Here is an 18,408-nt window from a genome sequence, read left to right as displayed (position 1 = left end):
TAAAGCTAAAAATTAAGCCGCATTTTTTTTAAAAAAAAAGTCCAAAATTGTACCTCTAAATTTCCTAAATACCAAATGCAGAATGACAGCTGCTTGCATTAAAGCACATAAATTAGATGTCTCAAATTCCATAGCATGAAATTCCTCCAACCACCAGGGCTCCAACAAGACAGTCATAACCATGCACTAACACATATAATAGATTCATTTTTATTCATTATTTATTATTAGTGTATTTTCACATAGCCATTTGGATAAGATGCAGGAAAGCCAAGGCTGAGTTCAGACTAATGAACCATGCTGGTAACACTCATGAATGGCTACTGCCTGTTTTCAGTCTCACACATTAAATGCAGTATTTTTGTACAGGCAGAAGGGAAAAAACCCGTATCTTACATATCATGCAAGAAAAACCTTGGTGCGCATGAGTAAATCTAAAGGAACAGTTCTGAAGTGAACTCAAGAATGCTCAATAAATACCAGAAACCTAAAATTAATAACCGCTTCATCACAGTCATTATGCAAAGGGAATATTTTTATGTAACTGTCAATAACAGCAAAGTCATTAGTACTAGAAGTTACACGCACATTTTCCTATCTGTGCACTGTGCTGAGCCACACTTAACTACACTACATTTTTCATGCACTGACCTCAAAAAAGCTTTAATTAACTACGATTAATTCCAGATCAAACAAGAAAACTAAGGCACAGAAATGACTTGTCCAAAATCCCATGTAGCTGCTGGCAGCCCAAGCAACAGGATGCAGCCCCTGACTGCTAACTCCAGTTTCACATCGACACTGGCAGAAAGCAGCCCACTCCAAGCTGGCAGAGGAACAGGAGACCTCCTCATTACACTTCAACAGGACTTGAACAGGAACTGCAGACTAAGTTGCAAGAATAGAAATGAGTAGCACTGGTGACCACTAACACTTTTTTGTTTGGCAGAATAAAAAGAAAGGAGCCTGCTAAGAGTGAAGTATATACCTTTTCATACTTCTTTTTAAAAGAGTGCATTTCATTTCCTTTTACCTCTTGAAATAAAATAAATCTTTAAAAAAAAAATACAACCAAACTTTCCAGCTTCTCTCCTCCCTCCAAGTGTCTTTCGCTTATTCTTTTTTTCCTCCCTGTGCCTCAAAGTTCATAACTTCTCTCTGGCCACAACACTCACCTCTTGCTCTGATTGTCCTTCATTTTCTGACTTCTTCCCCAGTAAGTTTTCACCCCTTTGACCCTTAGTTATGCATGATAGTTCTCAAATAGGAATTTCTTCTGCCGTACCTGATGCTTCCACCACACATAATAATGCCCTAGTACTCACCTGTACTGTCCAGGAGGAAGGAAGCTGGAAGACCAGCAAATAAAACTCTGAAGTATCAGTTACTTCTGCTTCCTAAAGTCCTCCGTGAGGACAACTAGTAAGGCAAGAGCTATGAAAGGAATTGGCAGCTGTGGGGAGAGTGCAAACAGAGGTAGAGGAGACGTAAGCTTGGGTTTGCCTCAGACTAGTTAGAGACTACAGCAGGATATGGCCACGATACAGAAAGTACACGGTAGACCAATGGGAAGCAATAGGACAGCTTCTGACACCAGCTGTAGGCTTGTTTACATCAGGAGACAAGGTAAAAAGTAAGGACAGCCTCAGCTGGCATTCACCAACTTCACAAGGCTAACAATTTTAAGCAACATGCCTTCTACAAGGCTCTCATGCACATAAAAATCAAGTAGCCTGGAGTTTGATGTTTACAAAAGCAAGCATTTTCTTCAACCTTAGGGCACTTAAGAAAACACTCAAAGAAAATCAAGTTTGGAGAATGTAATTTCAGTAATTTTTTTAGGGTCAAAAAAATGTAAATTCCTTGTGATTGCAAAAAACCCCATGTAGTTTGCAGACACCATGCAGACAGACCTAACAAACTTGTCTTCATAACCACGTTTCACCTCAAAAGCTTGAAACTTAGACAGGATCTCATGAGCAAAGAGGGGCACTTCTTTCCAAAATGCTAAATTCCAAAATCATTCACTAGAGCATTGGATGTTCCCCCCACTCTGTTAAAAGTTTAAAGCTTCCTAGCTGAATGAAAAGCAACCAAATAGATTTTACTCAGGTTTAATCGGGGGTGGGGGAATGGGGGGAGGAATCTCTTTTAGCACCTAAAGAACAAGAAGTTTCAGCACATTTTAAAAGGCAACTGTGTTTTGGAAATACAGTAAACAAGCAATTTCTTTTTTTAACATACCAAAAATTGTGAGCTAGTCTCTCAGGTTTTCTAGCTTATAATGAATATGAAAATAGAGTTTCCCAAATTAGAGGGCTACCTTCAGTTCTTCTGTGCACAGGTAAATGAGGCTGCAGTGGTGACAGCAGATTATCCAGCAGATTAAGTAAACTTTCTAACACACCACTGTTGCTGAGCGATCTTTGGCCAATACAAGAAAGCAACATGAAGACCCTAAAAAAAATTCACAAATTTGAGATTTTATTTCTTTTTCAGATCCAGTAATATCCTGAAACACCACTTTTAGAACAATATTCCCTTAGGCTTTCATTTGAGACACAAGTGGACTGCTGCGGAACGCCGTACTGGGGGCCAGCAAGTGAACTGGATTTCATGTTCTGTTGTAACAATAATGCAGCATTTTAGGGTGAACATTTTCTCTTTCACCCTCAAGAGGTCAGCAGAGCATTCCACTTCGTACACCTGAAACAAGATCTCATCCTTTTATTTCCCATTACATATGACATACTGAATAGTAGGGATGGAGAATTAAATGCATGTATTCTGGTATCACCTAACTAATTAATTTTTAAAAGTTATAGAAGTATAAATGTTGCTGTCCAAAGAAGGCAGAAAGCCACAGAACAGCAAATATGTTAAAATAAAGCTAATGTTTAGAATAACTATGACCTCAATCAATAATCTGAAATAATTAACACATCTAACATTCAATGCTCAACTCTATGCCTGCTCTTATCTCACAGAAATCTTTTGCATTAAATGATAATAGCATGCTTTCCAGTCTCAACCCTGCTTCCAAATGCATTAGAAGAGCAGCTCTGTGATGAGTGTGCATTTAAGCCTGATAAGGGAGAAGGCAATTTTTGACACCGGGGAGCAACTCTGCTAGGGATGCAAAGATCTCCAAGTAAGGAAAAATAGCAACTTCCTGTGGTGCAAGCACCAAAAAGGTGCAATACATAACTGCAACCAGATATTTATGGTTTGCAGTGCTTTTTGGGGGCCTGTTTCTTAAATCAATGAAATAGATGGATAATTATGCTTCACTCAAATGTCATCAATTCCAATGTTAAGTTATGAACAATGGAATTATTTAGGTGATACACAGATAATGTATCAATACAGACTTACACCTTACCTGTCTTGTGGGAATATGAGAAGTTGCTCTGAATTGTATAATTCCTGCAGTACATTTGAAAGAAACTGACCCCACCATCTTTCTCCTCCACAGAGCTGAACAAGCAGAAGACCTGTATGCAGTCGTATCTTTGGGGTTCCACTGATACATAGGTGTTTAAATAATTCTTCACAAGCTTGAGCATGGAAAGTACTTTGCAGAACCACAGGAACAGAGTGCCCTTTTAATAAAGGAGAACAAGCAACTATATTTAAGGAGACAATGGCTTGAAAACATCGGAGGAAAAAGTTTGCAGGAGGTTTTTAAAACTATTATTATTAGATTAATTGGCACAGAGAGGAAGGAGGAGGGAACACATGAGGAGATGGTAATTTGCAGGCCATAAAGACCAGGCCATTTGGTCCAAACCAAACCATTTCATATCACTGTGAATACCCCATAGAATCTACACAAAGCAAAAACCATACCATCATTATGCTTAAGAACAAACTGGCACAGAAAATTACAAGACAGAAGACAGACACACCTATATATGAACAGAATGATGTTCTGCTTTTTTTTTTTTCCTAAAAAGAAAAAGCCACCACTCCTACTCAGGCTTTTCAATTTCAGTTCTCCGATAACTCTTTCAATGGCAAGTTTAGCAAAAAAAAATCCTTATAGGATATTAGAAATAATGAACTGAGTAGAGATACTGGTTTTACGACCTCCCCCCACCCCCAGAAGCAACATCTGCTTCCCCTCCCCACTTCCAACTGCCTAATCCATCCCCCAGTGTTAAACAGGCTTCAAAGCTCACAGATCCTTCCACAAGCTGATTTTACCTATGAAAACATGAGTATTATGCCTGGACAGTCTTTTGTTACTTCAGCAAACTGAATCAGCCCACAGAAGGATCAGCTGACTGCCTGAACAAAGGAATATGCAGCCAAAACTATGGAAAAGGGAGAAGGCCTTCGACACGCTTGCCTATCCTTTTCGGGAGCAGAAAGTGGTTATGTCAGCTTGGTGCCACGGGTGAAACTTTACACTGTATGTTGCCAGTTACTAAAATCATAATAAACCATATCTGAACATAGTTTAAAAGCTTTATAGTGGGCAAGCACAGATCAAGAAATAGAAACTCTTGCGAATTGTTACTACTAACTTGAAAAAAATATCAAAACCTTGAAAAATACTAACCATTGGAAGAATGAAGCAAACTAAGCAAAGTATCCAGTAAGTATCTAATGATGGTGCGTAACTGTTCTGTGGATGACATCTGAATCAATTCTTTTGGATCAGATTGCTCCTTCAGCGTTTTCCTGCTTGCACCTAAAGCCACTTTGAGCCTCTGAACAGCATGGTGAGCCAAGTTGAGTTGAAGCTGTAGCTGAATGCAGTCCTGGTAAGCAGAAAATACTCTGCTATCTTCTTCTACAGCCTTGTCTGGCTTTCGTAAAAAGTACTGGGCATTGTTAGCACTATTGAGTGGTGGCAGGTCAATACTCTGCAGAAGGATTTCTAACCGATGACAGGCCAAATTGTACCTAAAGGGAAATATTCCAACACACAATTCAATAGACATTAGCAAACAGCAATACATTTGACAGTCACCCTGCCAGAAGACGACTTCTCGTCCATTTTGAATGCATTGTTAAAACAGATACTAAAAAAAATAAAATACAGTATAGTCTTTGTTGCTACTATAAAGATATTCACTGCAACAACTCTACAGCAAAGGCAGAGCTTTCTCTGGTCTGAAGAATATCATGGGAAGAAACAAAACAAACCAACCACAACATTATGATATTCCAATGTTTCAAGTTAAAATAACTAGTAAGTACACATATTTTTTTCTTCTAACCTGCATTGTATATCTTCTTGCAACGCAACCATCATTGCCAAATGTTGGTCAATTTCTGGCTGATTTGCAGCTTCACCTTCTCCTCTGAGGGGATCATGCATTAGTTTCAGCTCATTTTCAAAGGGTAAGATATAGGTATGGCCATAATAAAATCCTAATGGGATTTTTGCTCTTGCATTTGTGCTACCATATCGACCAATAACAGTGATCTGAAAGAGAACACAACTACATTATAACACAATCTTATCAAACCAGGCAAAATAAACACCCAGTCAATGACACATAAAAGAATTTATAGCCAACTAAAGTTTGTGTGAAAAGAAACTTAAGATAAAGTTCACACACCAAATATCAAGACTTTATAGACAGAGTATGCAGTTTATCTCCTTTTACCTTCATAAACCTGCAAACTGGGGGTGGCAACAAGTCATGTAAAATAAGTGAATGTGTGCTAATGTCAGTAGCCACAACCAGTCGCCTTCCATCCACTTCTTCTCCTAAAGTCCAGATGTCAATTGACAAAGAAGCCAAATCTCCACAAGTGGGAATCAATACATCCGTCAGTAATATAGGTCTTCCAAAATCTAACGTCACGAACCTTCTTGCTCCTAGGGGAAAAACACAGGATTGCCTAAAATACCAGTGCGTGCTAACAAGCAAAGAGATGCTACTTCTCAAACAGTAAAGCCTTGTTTATTTATTGTTCAAAAGGTATATATTTGAGGTTGAAAATAGCTGCACAACTTCAGAATCCCTCACCACAGCTTGTACCCCTTTGAAAACAAAATTTTGGCTTCAACTTAATTTGTTATGCTTTTCATACATTTTAGAACAGGTGCTTTGTCCAGAGACCCAACATATTCCTGCAGCCCCCAGGACTTTTCAACTTGATAAACATCACCAAATGCTGGGTCTTAAACTTCCAGAAAGAATAAAAATATCTTTTCTTTGGAAAGCCAAGTGGGACTACAGCTAAGCAACTTACTTAAGACCCTGGAAAATATTTCACTTCTTATTAGAAAATGTGTCAAGATTATTATTAGAAATTCTGGTTTTACCTGAGTGCATACGCTCTATAATAATTGACTGATGAGGTGGAGGTTGAAGAAAATGTGAAGCGTGAGATATTGCAAGAGCAAGACCGGATCCAAGTGGGTTCTGAGGAGTGGGAAAACATCAGCAAAATTAAGTCATTAAAATCTATGCATTTATAATAAGCTGCTCTTTACAAAAGGCTGTAAGAAAACCTCTTATGATTTAAAGAATCTACAATTCTGATAACACTTCACTACATTTAGTTTGAAGTATGAACCATCAAAATATATTAACTACTAAGTTCAAAGGATTAGTAACACCTTAGTTAAGCTAGCTCCAATTAAAAGAAACTATCTGAGGTACTGTAACAACACTATCTTGCTTTCATAACTCTTCCTTTTCATATGGTCTAAACTTAGTAATATAGCTTTCACATCTCATCTAAATAAACAGATATTTACTAGCACTCAAGTACAAATTACACCCTGATAAAGCTACGGCATCTTGTTTCTGTAAGAAAAATAAACAAAAATAATTACCGTTCTAGACTTGCTGGTATTTTTGTTATGTGCTGCAAGGTTAACTGTTGGGGGATCAATGACTGAACCAGGGAAAAGCTGAGCAAGCTCTGCATTAATAACAGCAGAGACTGCCTCATTAGGTGGAGTTAAAGGTGGAGTCATGAACAGAGGAGTTGTTTTTGGTGTGGGTGGAATGACATCTGAAGGATGGATGAAGAACCCTGGGGCTGCTACTGGATTAGAAGGCACAGAGTTGTGAACAGGACCAACTGCTGATGCTGCTGCTGCTGCCGCTGCTGTTGTCTGATGCAGTTTTGCTTCCAGCTTAGCTTTCTGTGGGGAAAATGAAAGCAGTGTATCTATCGATAATACTGCTTGTGAACACAGTAGTAGTACTGAACTACAAGTTCAACTTTTGTTACAGAACTAGATTTAATAAATCCAAGCTACCTTCAACACAGGCATGTTACATGTCCAACTATAAGCTGAAAAACAAAACTTTGTTCAATTTGACCTCACTTGCTGAGGAACATGAGCGTTTAATTGAAGTAATCAAAAAATAACAGAAAAACTACAACCGAACAGTGAAGTAGAGTCAACACAGCCAAGCTTCACACTGACAATGGCTTTATGACTGCTACTTTCTCAGGTTGGCAACTGTACTTTTCATTTCAGTGGGCTTTTTCAGACTTACATACTTATGTATTAAAACTTAGTTTTGATTACAAACTCCCAGCCCACCCTCAAAATACACAAAAAAAAAGTCTGAAAGACCAAAGCAGCATGGGAGACACTCTCAGCATTTTGCTTAATAAGAGTGATCCTCAGAGCAGAGTTGTTCCTTCCTCAAATACACTCTGGGGAAAAAAGAAAGGAAAAAAAAAAGGGGGGGGGGGGGGGGGGGGAGTGACTAGCTCTGCAACTACTTTCTCAGCTTTTGAAGTTTAGAGACAGCATTAAAAAATAGCCAAATAGCCTCCAACCTGTTGCTGAAGCTTCAAAAGCTGCTGCTGTTTCTCTTGCAGCACCTGGAGCTGTTGCTCGGCTGAGGCCATTGCATGAGAGAGAGACTGCAAAGCTACCTGGGCTGCTGAACTCAGTGCTGTCGAGGCTTCCCCAACCGTTCCAGAAGAGAGGCCACCAACTGCTGGGGTAACCCCAAAGGTACTCACTGGCATGAAACAAACAAACAAAAACCAAACAAAACAAAAACATGTATGTAGAAAAGAAATGATAAAACACACCTTTAATTTAATTCCTTACTAATGGTTAAGAGAAATGTAAACCCAACAGAAATAGCTCCTTTTTATCCAGTCCTTGCTACAAAGTAACATCATTTTGAATTACAAATTATATGGTTTATAGACGACACACACATCAAGCATGCAAGATTTTCATTACAGAAAAGCCACCTGATGTCCAGGAATTCTTTCACCACATAAGGCTGCAAGGTAAAGATACAAGCTTGCATTTCATTCTCTTCCATAGAAACAAACATATTCAAATTAATAAATTTGGAATCCAGTGTGTTTGTTAAGCTGTAAGAAGTTTAACTTCACAGAAAGTAACTATTAAAAAAAAAAACCCAAACCACAACACATTTCAATATTTATAAAACTACAGTCAATCTGTTTGTCAAACAGTGCTCATAATGTCCAATTACAAATATCGTATTGCGGAACTATGCTACGTAGAAAAAATGAAAAATTGTATATACCAGTAAACGTACTTGCATCGTCCCTTTCTATTCTAGTTCCATCACTTGTTGAAACACAGGTAAAGTGCAGAGGTTCAACTTCCAGAAGTCCAGTAAGGGAAGTAAAACTACCTTCAGCAGCTGCACAGCTACTTATTTTCCCATTTCCTGAAAGAGAAATAAATCTCTGCACAATCAGCTAATATTTTCTTGATAGCGACATCCGAAGTTATGAAGAGTCAAAAGGGACAGCTAAATGTAATCCACATGTTTTATTACTTCATATTGTGGAACAAACACTTTAACAATATCACATCCACAATATAAATGGAAGTGTATTTTAAATGGATAATGCTGCCAGATTTGAATAGAGTATCTCAGTAAGTCAAACTATCAAATGTGACAGCAGAAGCATAGCGTAACCTTGCTAATTTCAGAAATAAATTATATATGGATGGTCTATTCTTTCTACACTGTGAGAATATTACCTTGCAGAAAATACATTGCTGTTACAGGAAAGGAAGAAAAAGAAAGTAACAGACCAAGTAAGATTATACACCAAGTTAGTATAAAAAACAGACTATTAATCAATATGCTAACAAATTCACAGTATGGAGGGAGGGATGGGAAGGAGATGGACAACAGCATGCAAGAAAGGAAAGAAGTCACTACAACCGATGAATATGCTTGCTATGAAAACAATCTCCTGTCAGGTAACAATTGTCTCGTTCTTAGGACATTCCATGGTCTAAATATTCACTTATGAACTAACCTGAAAGGATAGATACAAATACACTTTTAAGGTATTTTAATGCCTCTGAAACAGAAAAAACACCTCATTAAATCTGTTACATTTAAGTAGAAGACTGTCATATGACAGCTTCCCAACTTCAGAAAAATCCACTTAGTTTTTTGCCTATGAGATGGTTCCTAGTCTAAATTAATAATAACATATCTCAAGAAAGCTGCTCAATAGAAGTGACAGATGCTTCCTCGATGACTCTGACCCAGGGAATGATCACAGCCTTTCTGTTTAATCTCTAGCCTTTTCTTAGATCTTCTACAGGATAAGAAAAGAACAGATTCGAGAAACAGGCTTTTTCTTGCCCTAAGGGATAGAGGAGATGTAAGAGATCTCATGAAGCAAGAGAATCTCTTGAATTTCATTATGTACATCTACAAAACAGATGGAAAGTTTAAATCCACATCTTCACTAAAGGAAAAATTTAAGAAAAAAAGAGAGAATTACCATTTCTTCCACAATAGATTACTGTAAACATACATACCTGACAGAACATCAGACAAATCAATTTCATCTGACTGTACTCCAATGCTGCTGTTGTATACATTTTTACAGGAAGAGCCACTTATTTCCAAATCAAACAGAACTGGATCAAAAGGCGAACTATATAATCCATATCTGCAAATGCAATAAGACAAACAGCACTACTCAAACAATAAGAATTTATATAAAATTACTTACAGAAAAAGGCCAAGTATTTCATCATCAGGATTTATTATATTCCAAACCATTCTTTTCATTCAATTGACATCTCTTAGACATTATCATTTACTTATACTCCATTAATGTAATTTATCAGATGTCCTTTTCAAACAGCTTATAATGCTAAATAAGTAGCTCTCTGTTACTAGTTTTGAAGATGTAATACTGTCCTGGAAGCATGACACACAACCACACTCAGACATGGAAACTAGAACTACAAGTCTTAAGACAATTAGCTATAGCAATATGCACGCCTGCACATGGTAAATCAGACATTTATCTGAAGTAAATAAAAACACAGTACTGTTTTCCAAAACAGCAAAATAAATTCCACCTCAGCTTGTTCTTCCAGCTGAAGTAAGAAAAAAGGAAAGGCTACTCAGGATACCAGTCAACACTTTAAATATCTCAACAGATTAAAATCTCATTACCCCTACTCTGGCTGTACTGCAGGGAAAAAAATGATATAATCACTCAGGTAACAAGGTGGTCCCATATCAATTAGGGCTTTATAAGCCAAGAAAAAGGAAAATCCAAAGCAATAAAAAAAATCAGTGTTAGTTTTTTTGTGTACCAATACCAATTACCAGTAAACTGACAAGGGGAGAAAAAAATGAAAGTCAGGCCAAATTATTAAGGAGGAGTAGAAAGAATGCATATGCACAAAAGTGAGAAACATGTAACACCTTGTGCTTTGACTAGCAAGAGCCAGAACAAGTATGAAATATTTCCATTAACACACCAGCAGTGACAGGAAGTTCTCCACCCCCTTTTCCCTCTGCCTCTGAGCAGCTTCTCCATTCTTCAGCAGGCAAGGAAAGCCCGCAAAGGTAATGTACCAAGAGGGCTGGACTGTTTAAGTGTCTTTTTTGATCAGGTTTGACCAAATTTATCCTTTCACCAAAATGATAAATGCGTCCATGAAAGCTACAACACCAGCAACAAGGTAGAAAAGGTTCTAGACTTCTCTGAATGTTAAAATGCTTCCATGCTGGCTTGGGTGGGCTCAGTGCTTTTTGCCACATAATATTGACTGTAACTGCAGTTATACAAAAGGGCAATAATTGTTACTGATCAGGGAGAGAAAAAGAGAGAGAGCACAAAGACAACTGGAGAATTACAGATCAACTCATTTAACATACATTCCCCAACCGAGTTACTTACAAGTACCTACAAGGTAGCAAATTTAAGATGACAACTTTATACTAAGAACAACACATTAGATGAATCTAGGTTGCACTCTACAGGCACGTATTACACGGAAACAGTGCATACTGCACATCTAGCAAGGTGTGTTTGTTGCATGACCTTATTTCACAAGACAACATGCTACTGTAAAGTGGTTACTAAAGCACACAAAAATGCTCAGACAAAATTCAGTAGGGTATCTTCACAGCCTGTTTCAGACCTCAGATTTACAATCTCAATAAATTAGGTCACTCAACACTACCCCTGATTAATTGCACGATTTAAGTGAAGAGTTTGACTCATTAAGAAAGCAGGTGGTAAAACCTAAAAAGGGGTTACAACAGCTTTGTAGAACAAGATCAGAATTTGAATGTACTGCAGAGAGTTAAATATATTGTCCAATACGGATTTATTTCAATAAGCATAGTGCCTTTTACCGATCCTTCAGCAGGAATGATCAGGTTCACAGTTCTAAGCTACATTAGCAACACTTCAGAAAAGGATATAGAAGTTATATCACAAGAAGCAAAGAATGAATCAACAATGTCACATAAAACCCCCATCACCCTATTCATCTATGCAGTAAGGAATATAAACTCTGTAATATACCTCTTCTACTTCACTCGGAGATCTCAACTGGAATAACGCTTACAATTTTGTTACCACAATTCAAGGAAGATGAGGACCGAAGAAAACAGCTTAAGGAAATGCTTTAAGAATGACTACAGATCTGGGGAATACAATCAAGCTACAAACATCCTCTAGACATCCAAAACTTGTTAAGAATGAAGTAACCTGTTCTTTATCACCAAGGTGGATGGGACACAAACATTCAAAGACTTTAGTTGTAGCAGGAGAGATTTCAGATCAGATGTGGGTAGAAGAAGACAGGTCAAGTGTTAATGACAAGAAGAATTAAGCCATGTAATAGCTTACAATATTTAGAATAATTAAATGCCTCCTCTACTTTTAATCAGGTGCTTCCAAGAACAGGCTGGAGATATCAGTCGCATTTGCTGGAGACAAAGCAACGTGGCTTTGTTGTAGGACAGCCTAAAATTCTGCCTGAAATTCCTGTTCTGTTGTTCTCTGAACTGCAAGTCATGTAATACACCCATCTGGCCTTATCTTTGTAAGTTTTACTTGCTTTATTGTGCCACAATAGTATACTGAGTAGTACTCTGCCTTAAGACAACATGAAAGTGCAGATCCTTTAAGTAGACATCTGCTTTTATTTGATTACTAGATGTTAGGCTATTGTACCTGGGAACAATGACAAAGAAGAATAAAAACAATACTAGAAACTCTACAACACAAATACATACAAATATGATAAAATACAACTCAGGAAAAGGGAAAGGAGAAAGAGTAAAGCAATGGCTACCTATAATTTGTCTTTAAAAAAATATACTTATCTTCTACATAAGAAACACCAAACCAAGAAATGACAGTGTTCTTTTGATCTGTAGACATATAAAGAAAAGGCCAGTAAATTCTGCCTAAATTAGAAAACTAAGCCAAGAAATAGTCCTTGCTAGAGAGAGAGCTATAGTAATCAAATATGGGATTAGACAGAAGTGTCTGCTGCTATTCTTATCCTAACTATGAGGATACTGAGTTAAAAGAGAAAGCAGATTTAGCTCCAAGAAGAAAATCAATACAATGCCATCTAGAAACGTTCAGAAAACCTAAGCCTGAAGAATGCCGAGAACAGGGGCTCACTTCAGAAAGCTTCCCTTTACATGCACACAGATGTGTTCACCACTAAGTGACCTGAAATGTCGTATGTGCCAAACTCAAAAGTGGGCACTTTTTCTTTTGGAAAGGAAAAAACCTTCTATTTCAGATATGCTGTTTAAAGGAGGTACTTGGAAACAATCTGTATGAAGGAACAAGTCAATTCCTACAGAGAGGTGTCATTCTCATGTCAGGTGGAATTTTCACATTTTTCTCCTCCATTGGGTTTCTAAAGAAATTTCAACATGAAAACAAAGAAGTATTTTATTTTTCCAGGTCATTTTGTGTATTTTTCAAAATTCTCCATTATTCAGTCACCATTTCTTTTGCTGGGCTAAATATTCTAATCCATTGCAAGGACTACAGATGGTGAAATAAAGTAACAACTGAGAAGAGGAATGTAGTACAGAACATGATAAGGATCCAAGTATAACACCTGAGAACAAATGTCTGTCAAGTATTTTGGGATTATAGTCCTTAAAAAATAAAACCGCTAAAATTAAATAAACATGCCCCCCCCTCCAAACTTAGGTTACTAAATTTTAAATTTGATCTGAAGATTCTGAACTAACCTCTATCAAACCTCTTCTACCTTGATCTTGCTTGATTTGGAGGAAAACTCTTGACCACAAAGCACAATTGAAAGAGCTCTCTTAACAGCAGCGTGTTCCCATCACCGTAATACAGCTTTGGAAACTGCTACAAAACTCTGTCACCAGAGACTTCCTTTAGAAATCCAAAGCTAAACGGCCAATCAGTTCAATATATAAATGATGTAACACCACAGTCTTAAATTACGTTGATACATAATTTATACAAAGAACCTGTATTAAATTATACTAAGAACCTGCATTCCCAGTATATTAATCCAGGTCTCCACACTTAGAATCTGACCTTTAGTAGCAATACATTAAATGTATGGTCAGCTTACAGAGAGACTACAATTTTGTGTAGCATTACGCAGAATTGAAACTATTCAGTGTATTTGATTCCCTCCCATACTCAAAAATAAGAAACATTTTGTAAATCCTTAAACTAAAACCCATAAATACTAACTTAAGCATTGCACAGACTTCAAACATTACATACACATTTGCAGATTTACAGTGCACTGTAAATTGCAAGATAGCAATTAAATTAATCTGTAACTTGGCACAAGTCAAAACTATTTTGCAGAGCTGTATCAAGTTAATACTTGCTCAAATACAGAAAAATGCAAACTTTTTCAGAACACCAGAGGATGGCATTAGACAGTTCATATGTTTGTTTTCATTAAGTTTACAACAAGCACATTTCTTAGTACCTTGTTTGAAGCAATGCTTCCATAGGTGTTAGGCGGTCCTGCAACTGCCGGGACACAGCAGTTAGCAAGGATGCACAAGCAGTACTACATCCTGCCAAATCTTCATCCTTTACATAATTCAGCAATACAAAATACCAATACACGGATCCTGCATTAAAAAAAACAAATTCATTTCAAGTGAAACATGATGTGAATTTGCCACTCAGAAAGCATACTTTGAAGCATAATCAATGGAAATGGTAAATGAAGTATCTAATAGTTACTGGATACAGACTACAAAGTGTTCTCTCCCTCCCCTATTTTTGAGAGACTTCACTTTAGAAACATTCTGTAATCATTAGTTTCCACAAGTAATTCAAACTCTCTTATCAACTAATTCATAAATGAATAAAAAAAAAGGTTCCCAAGAGACAGCTTTGCACACATTTCTTTCATTGCTTCTGCCCACTGCTTCTACTAAGCACAACAATCAAAATGTTCTTGACACACTAAGGTGCTAGGTTAGGGGTTCCACCATCTTCAGAGCCAAGCCTTACTCTAGATTCAACTCTTCCTTCTCCTCTTATGCTCTGTTTTTGGCTGCTGTCTCCTTATTCTGTATTTGTTGGAGGCACTGTTTCCTTACAGATCAGTTCTGGGAGCACAGTGCAGTGGTTCTGTACAGAAACACAAACCTCAGCTTCCTCCTCTTCCTCCCCTTGTGCATTCCACACCCTCAACAGCAGCATGTTCCATGATTCTAAATGGGGGGTAGCATAACAAACGTTTTGAACTGCAAACTGATTTTCCTGCAAGACCCCTTGGTGATGCCAATCTAGATGCAATCCAACAATGTCATACTGTGAAAAATGCAAAGCAGGTCTTGCCACCCCAAATACAAGTGCTGAAGTCATCTTCCCATGCTATCTGGCATTCAATGGCTTCAAAAAGGTGCCAAGATACCACTACTCTTGCCATGCAGATGAGGAAGGAATTTATTTTACTTAAAAATCTCCTTTTGGTGCAGAAGTAACAGAAGTGGATTACTAGTTGGAAATCATTTGGATATCCAGGCTCCCTGGAATAAGTCTTCCAATTTTCAGAAATAACAGACAATCCTGACTCTCCTTTACACCAACAGAATCTGTGATTGCTGAATACCTTTGAAAATTATTGCAAAACTTACCTAAGCTCTTCCAAAAATGTCAGTGCCTTAGTACTCTGTTTTAAGCAAGCTAAATTGCTTACAATTCCATCTTTTAATTTGTAAAAAATTGTTCAACTCCAAATGCATACTTCATACTTGGATACCACCTGATCAGACCACACCGAGACGCAGTTTGTACTAGCTGAACAATTACCTAATTCTTATTCCACAGGACAGCCCAGCAAAACATGCCAAACAACAAACATACTGCATATTTTCCTGACAACAAACATTGTATACATACCACCTGTTGCAGCAGCAGGCAAAAGAGGCATATTGTCAAGTAAAGCTTTTAGAAGAACTGATCCAAACCCCTGTTGACTTGGGTCACACCTGCCATTGCTGCGAAGAAACACATAGACACTTCAACATTTAATGAAGTAAGAACAAAACATGAAATCTCCTCCAGAAGATGTAGTTGAAAGACTGATGTTCTTTGCACTCATACCCTACTACACTTTTCCTCAACAGATCTTCCTGATCTTGTTGATTTATAAATTCAATGTTAAACAATAACACACATGTATATAATTCTGACTGCATGCAAACCCCCCAAATATAGACAAAAATACATATAAATAAATAGCACTGACCTGATGCATAGTGCAAGAAATCGTGCACACTTGTGAGCTATGCTCCGCCCAGCTTCAAAGAAGCAAACACGTATTATATCAGAGACACATTTACGTGTTTTAGAAAGTAAGCTGTCATTTCCTTCCTTTGAGCTGTAAAAACAAGTTGCACACTTTAGAGAATCACATAAAACTCTGGTTTTTTAACAGAGTTAATACTGAGAAATAGCCATGCTAACTGAAACCCAATTTCTCTCTTACCTGCCAGGTCCATTTGAATACACTCCAGCCAGCCAACAAAGAGCATCCAGTACAAGACTCTGAGAGTGTTCTGTAGTCAGACCATCATCTGTCTTCTTGCAAAGAGTGGCAAGCAGCTTCTCATGGAACTCTGAAAACTGTAACATGGCACACCGTTGAACTCTAGTGAGGAGGGGAAGGAAATAAAACACAGAATTATCCAATATGGCCATTCTTCCATTAAAGTGTCCCCTTCAGCTTTGTTTCCTATCTTAGGAGCGGCGAAAAAAAGATGCCTAGATGAAAGTAAAACTAGTACACAAGCATATATGATACATTCCGTGCACACATTCCCGATGTTCCTATTTTCTGCTCACAGAACTTCCTAGGTTACTATATATTTAGTAACCTTCAGAGAATATTTTTTTTCCCTATTAACTTGTCCCTATTAACTTCTAAACCAAAACAAACTTTCACCATCTACAACACTCTTTGGCAACCGTTGGCACAAACTTCTTTGCAGCCTCCTTGACCACTTTAAGCCCATTACAGCCAGTGCCGCCACTGTGGGGTGGCAGTTGGCCATACAAATTAAATACTGTATTATTTGTATTTAGGTCTGTAGTACCAATCCAGAGAGACTTTAACCACACTTCTGAGTAACAGTTTGTCAGTTAAATTCGATTCTAAACTTTTTGACAAATAATATACACTCTGTTGTAAGAAACAAGACAACTGGAAATAGAAAGGAAAGGTGCTTCCTTTAAAAAAAAAATATATATATATGTCCAAATAATTTATCTAATTTACCAAGAAAACTTAAACACATTTGCCTTTTCAAGTCAGGCAAATAAATCACTCAACACAGAATTTCATGCATGGTGTTACTCTACCACAACTGGCACAGCACAGCACCCCTGAAATCACAACTTACAGGATTTTCCATATAGAATACATTTACGAAATGACAACTTGCAACAGTGGTTTAACCCGATCTATTTTGAGAATTAAGTATTTTATGAGACTTGTAACTAAAGCTGGTATTTTTCAGAATTAAAAAACACCTACTAACCTTTCCTTGGAAATAGAAGTTTTTTTAAATCTTCGAATTGTTACAGAGACTTCTTGAAGTAAGTCACAGCCTCTCAGATTATCTGATTTTCTTGAAGAATTAGTGGCTTCAATTTTGCTAGATGGCTTTTCCTGATTTTGGCAGGGGTAAAAGAATTAATTAATAAATCACATTGGTTTTGACTGCTTCATTTGTATACCTTGTTCAGTGAAATGCATACAGTTCAGTAAAGTCTCTCACCCAGTTTGAGTGTTGTACTAAAACAGACCACTTTTATTCACCAATTGTTTTAATAGAGAACATCAAATTTAACCATGTTCTGTAATTTATTATGTTCTAACCATTCTAATAATGTTCACAAGATGTACAATGCATCATCTACAATGTATCAACTACAATGATACAGAGTAAAATGCACCCACACAGAGCAACCTTTGTAAGAGGATGAGGTGTGTGTATCAGCTACTGAAAACATGCATGGAAACAAGTTTCTAAAACAAGTGCTCAGAATTGGGAAGTGGCAGAACAGACCTTTTCAACTAAATTTGCACAGAAAAAACAACTTAAGAGATGTTGAACTCTGATTCAACCCTTTAAAAAGTCATTTTTAATGGATCTTAATCCTCCCAACAGCTGTTTCATTTTCATGTTACATAAATCATACCAATTCTACAACTCCTAACGCAGATGTCTTTCTCGGCTATTCATTACCTTGCCTGCTGCAACTTTTGCCAACAATGAAGCAAGCGAATGGCCCTTGTTAGTCTGAGGTTTTAAAGGTGGTATTCTAACTACTGGTCTAATGCCGCCATTGCAGATTTCTTCTGTTCCTCTGTCATTCACTGATTTAACATGAATCAAAAATGAACGATACTTGCCACCAGCCATGCCTAAAAGTGGAAAAAGAAAAAGGGGAGGGGGGAGGAGGAATTGCATAGTTTACATGGGCAAGTTGTAAACACATTCCAACTTCACAGATACAGTGTACAAGCAGAGCTCAACTACATCAACTACAGTACTTGAGCATCAGTTTGAAAAGGTAACTCACCAATTGTGTTACACAGCAAAATTTGTCAATGCAAAAATAAATACAATTCAAAGTCTGACTTTAGTCACACATACCTCA

The 18,408-nt window shown here is 37.4% G+C and overlaps 1 protein-coding gene across 1 annotated transcript in view; it reads right to left on the bottom strand.

Annotated features, from left to right (window-relative positions):
• The window catches only part of BIRC6 (baculoviral IAP repeat containing 6), a 183,342-nt gene that overhangs the window by 114,685 nt on the left and 50,249 nt on the right, over positions 1 to 18,408 (bottom strand). The window contains 16 exon segments of the mRNA XM_080408146.1: positions 2,324 to 2,457; positions 3,383 to 3,602; positions 4,565 to 4,911; positions 5,229 to 5,437; positions 5,622 to 5,836; positions 6,287 to 6,386; positions 6,803 to 7,117; positions 7,768 to 7,955; positions 8,514 to 8,648; positions 9,767 to 9,900; positions 14,213 to 14,360; positions 15,643 to 15,740; positions 15,992 to 16,123; positions 16,232 to 16,393; positions 17,283 to 17,413; positions 17,994 to 18,172. Coding sequence (XP_080264272.1) covers positions 2,324 to 2,457; positions 3,383 to 3,602; positions 4,565 to 4,911; positions 5,229 to 5,437; positions 5,622 to 5,836; positions 6,287 to 6,386; positions 6,803 to 7,117; positions 7,768 to 7,955; positions 8,514 to 8,648; positions 9,767 to 9,900; positions 14,213 to 14,360; positions 15,643 to 15,740; positions 15,992 to 16,123; positions 16,232 to 16,393; positions 17,283 to 17,413; positions 17,994 to 18,172 — 2,847 coding nt within the window.

This window comes from Falco punctatus (genome assembly GCF_963210335.1).
Source record: "Falco punctatus genome assembly, chromosome: 12".
NCBI lineage: Eukaryota > Metazoa > Chordata > Aves > Falconiformes > Falconidae > Falco > Falco punctatus.
This window is presented reverse-complemented; position numbering and strand designations above follow the sequence as displayed.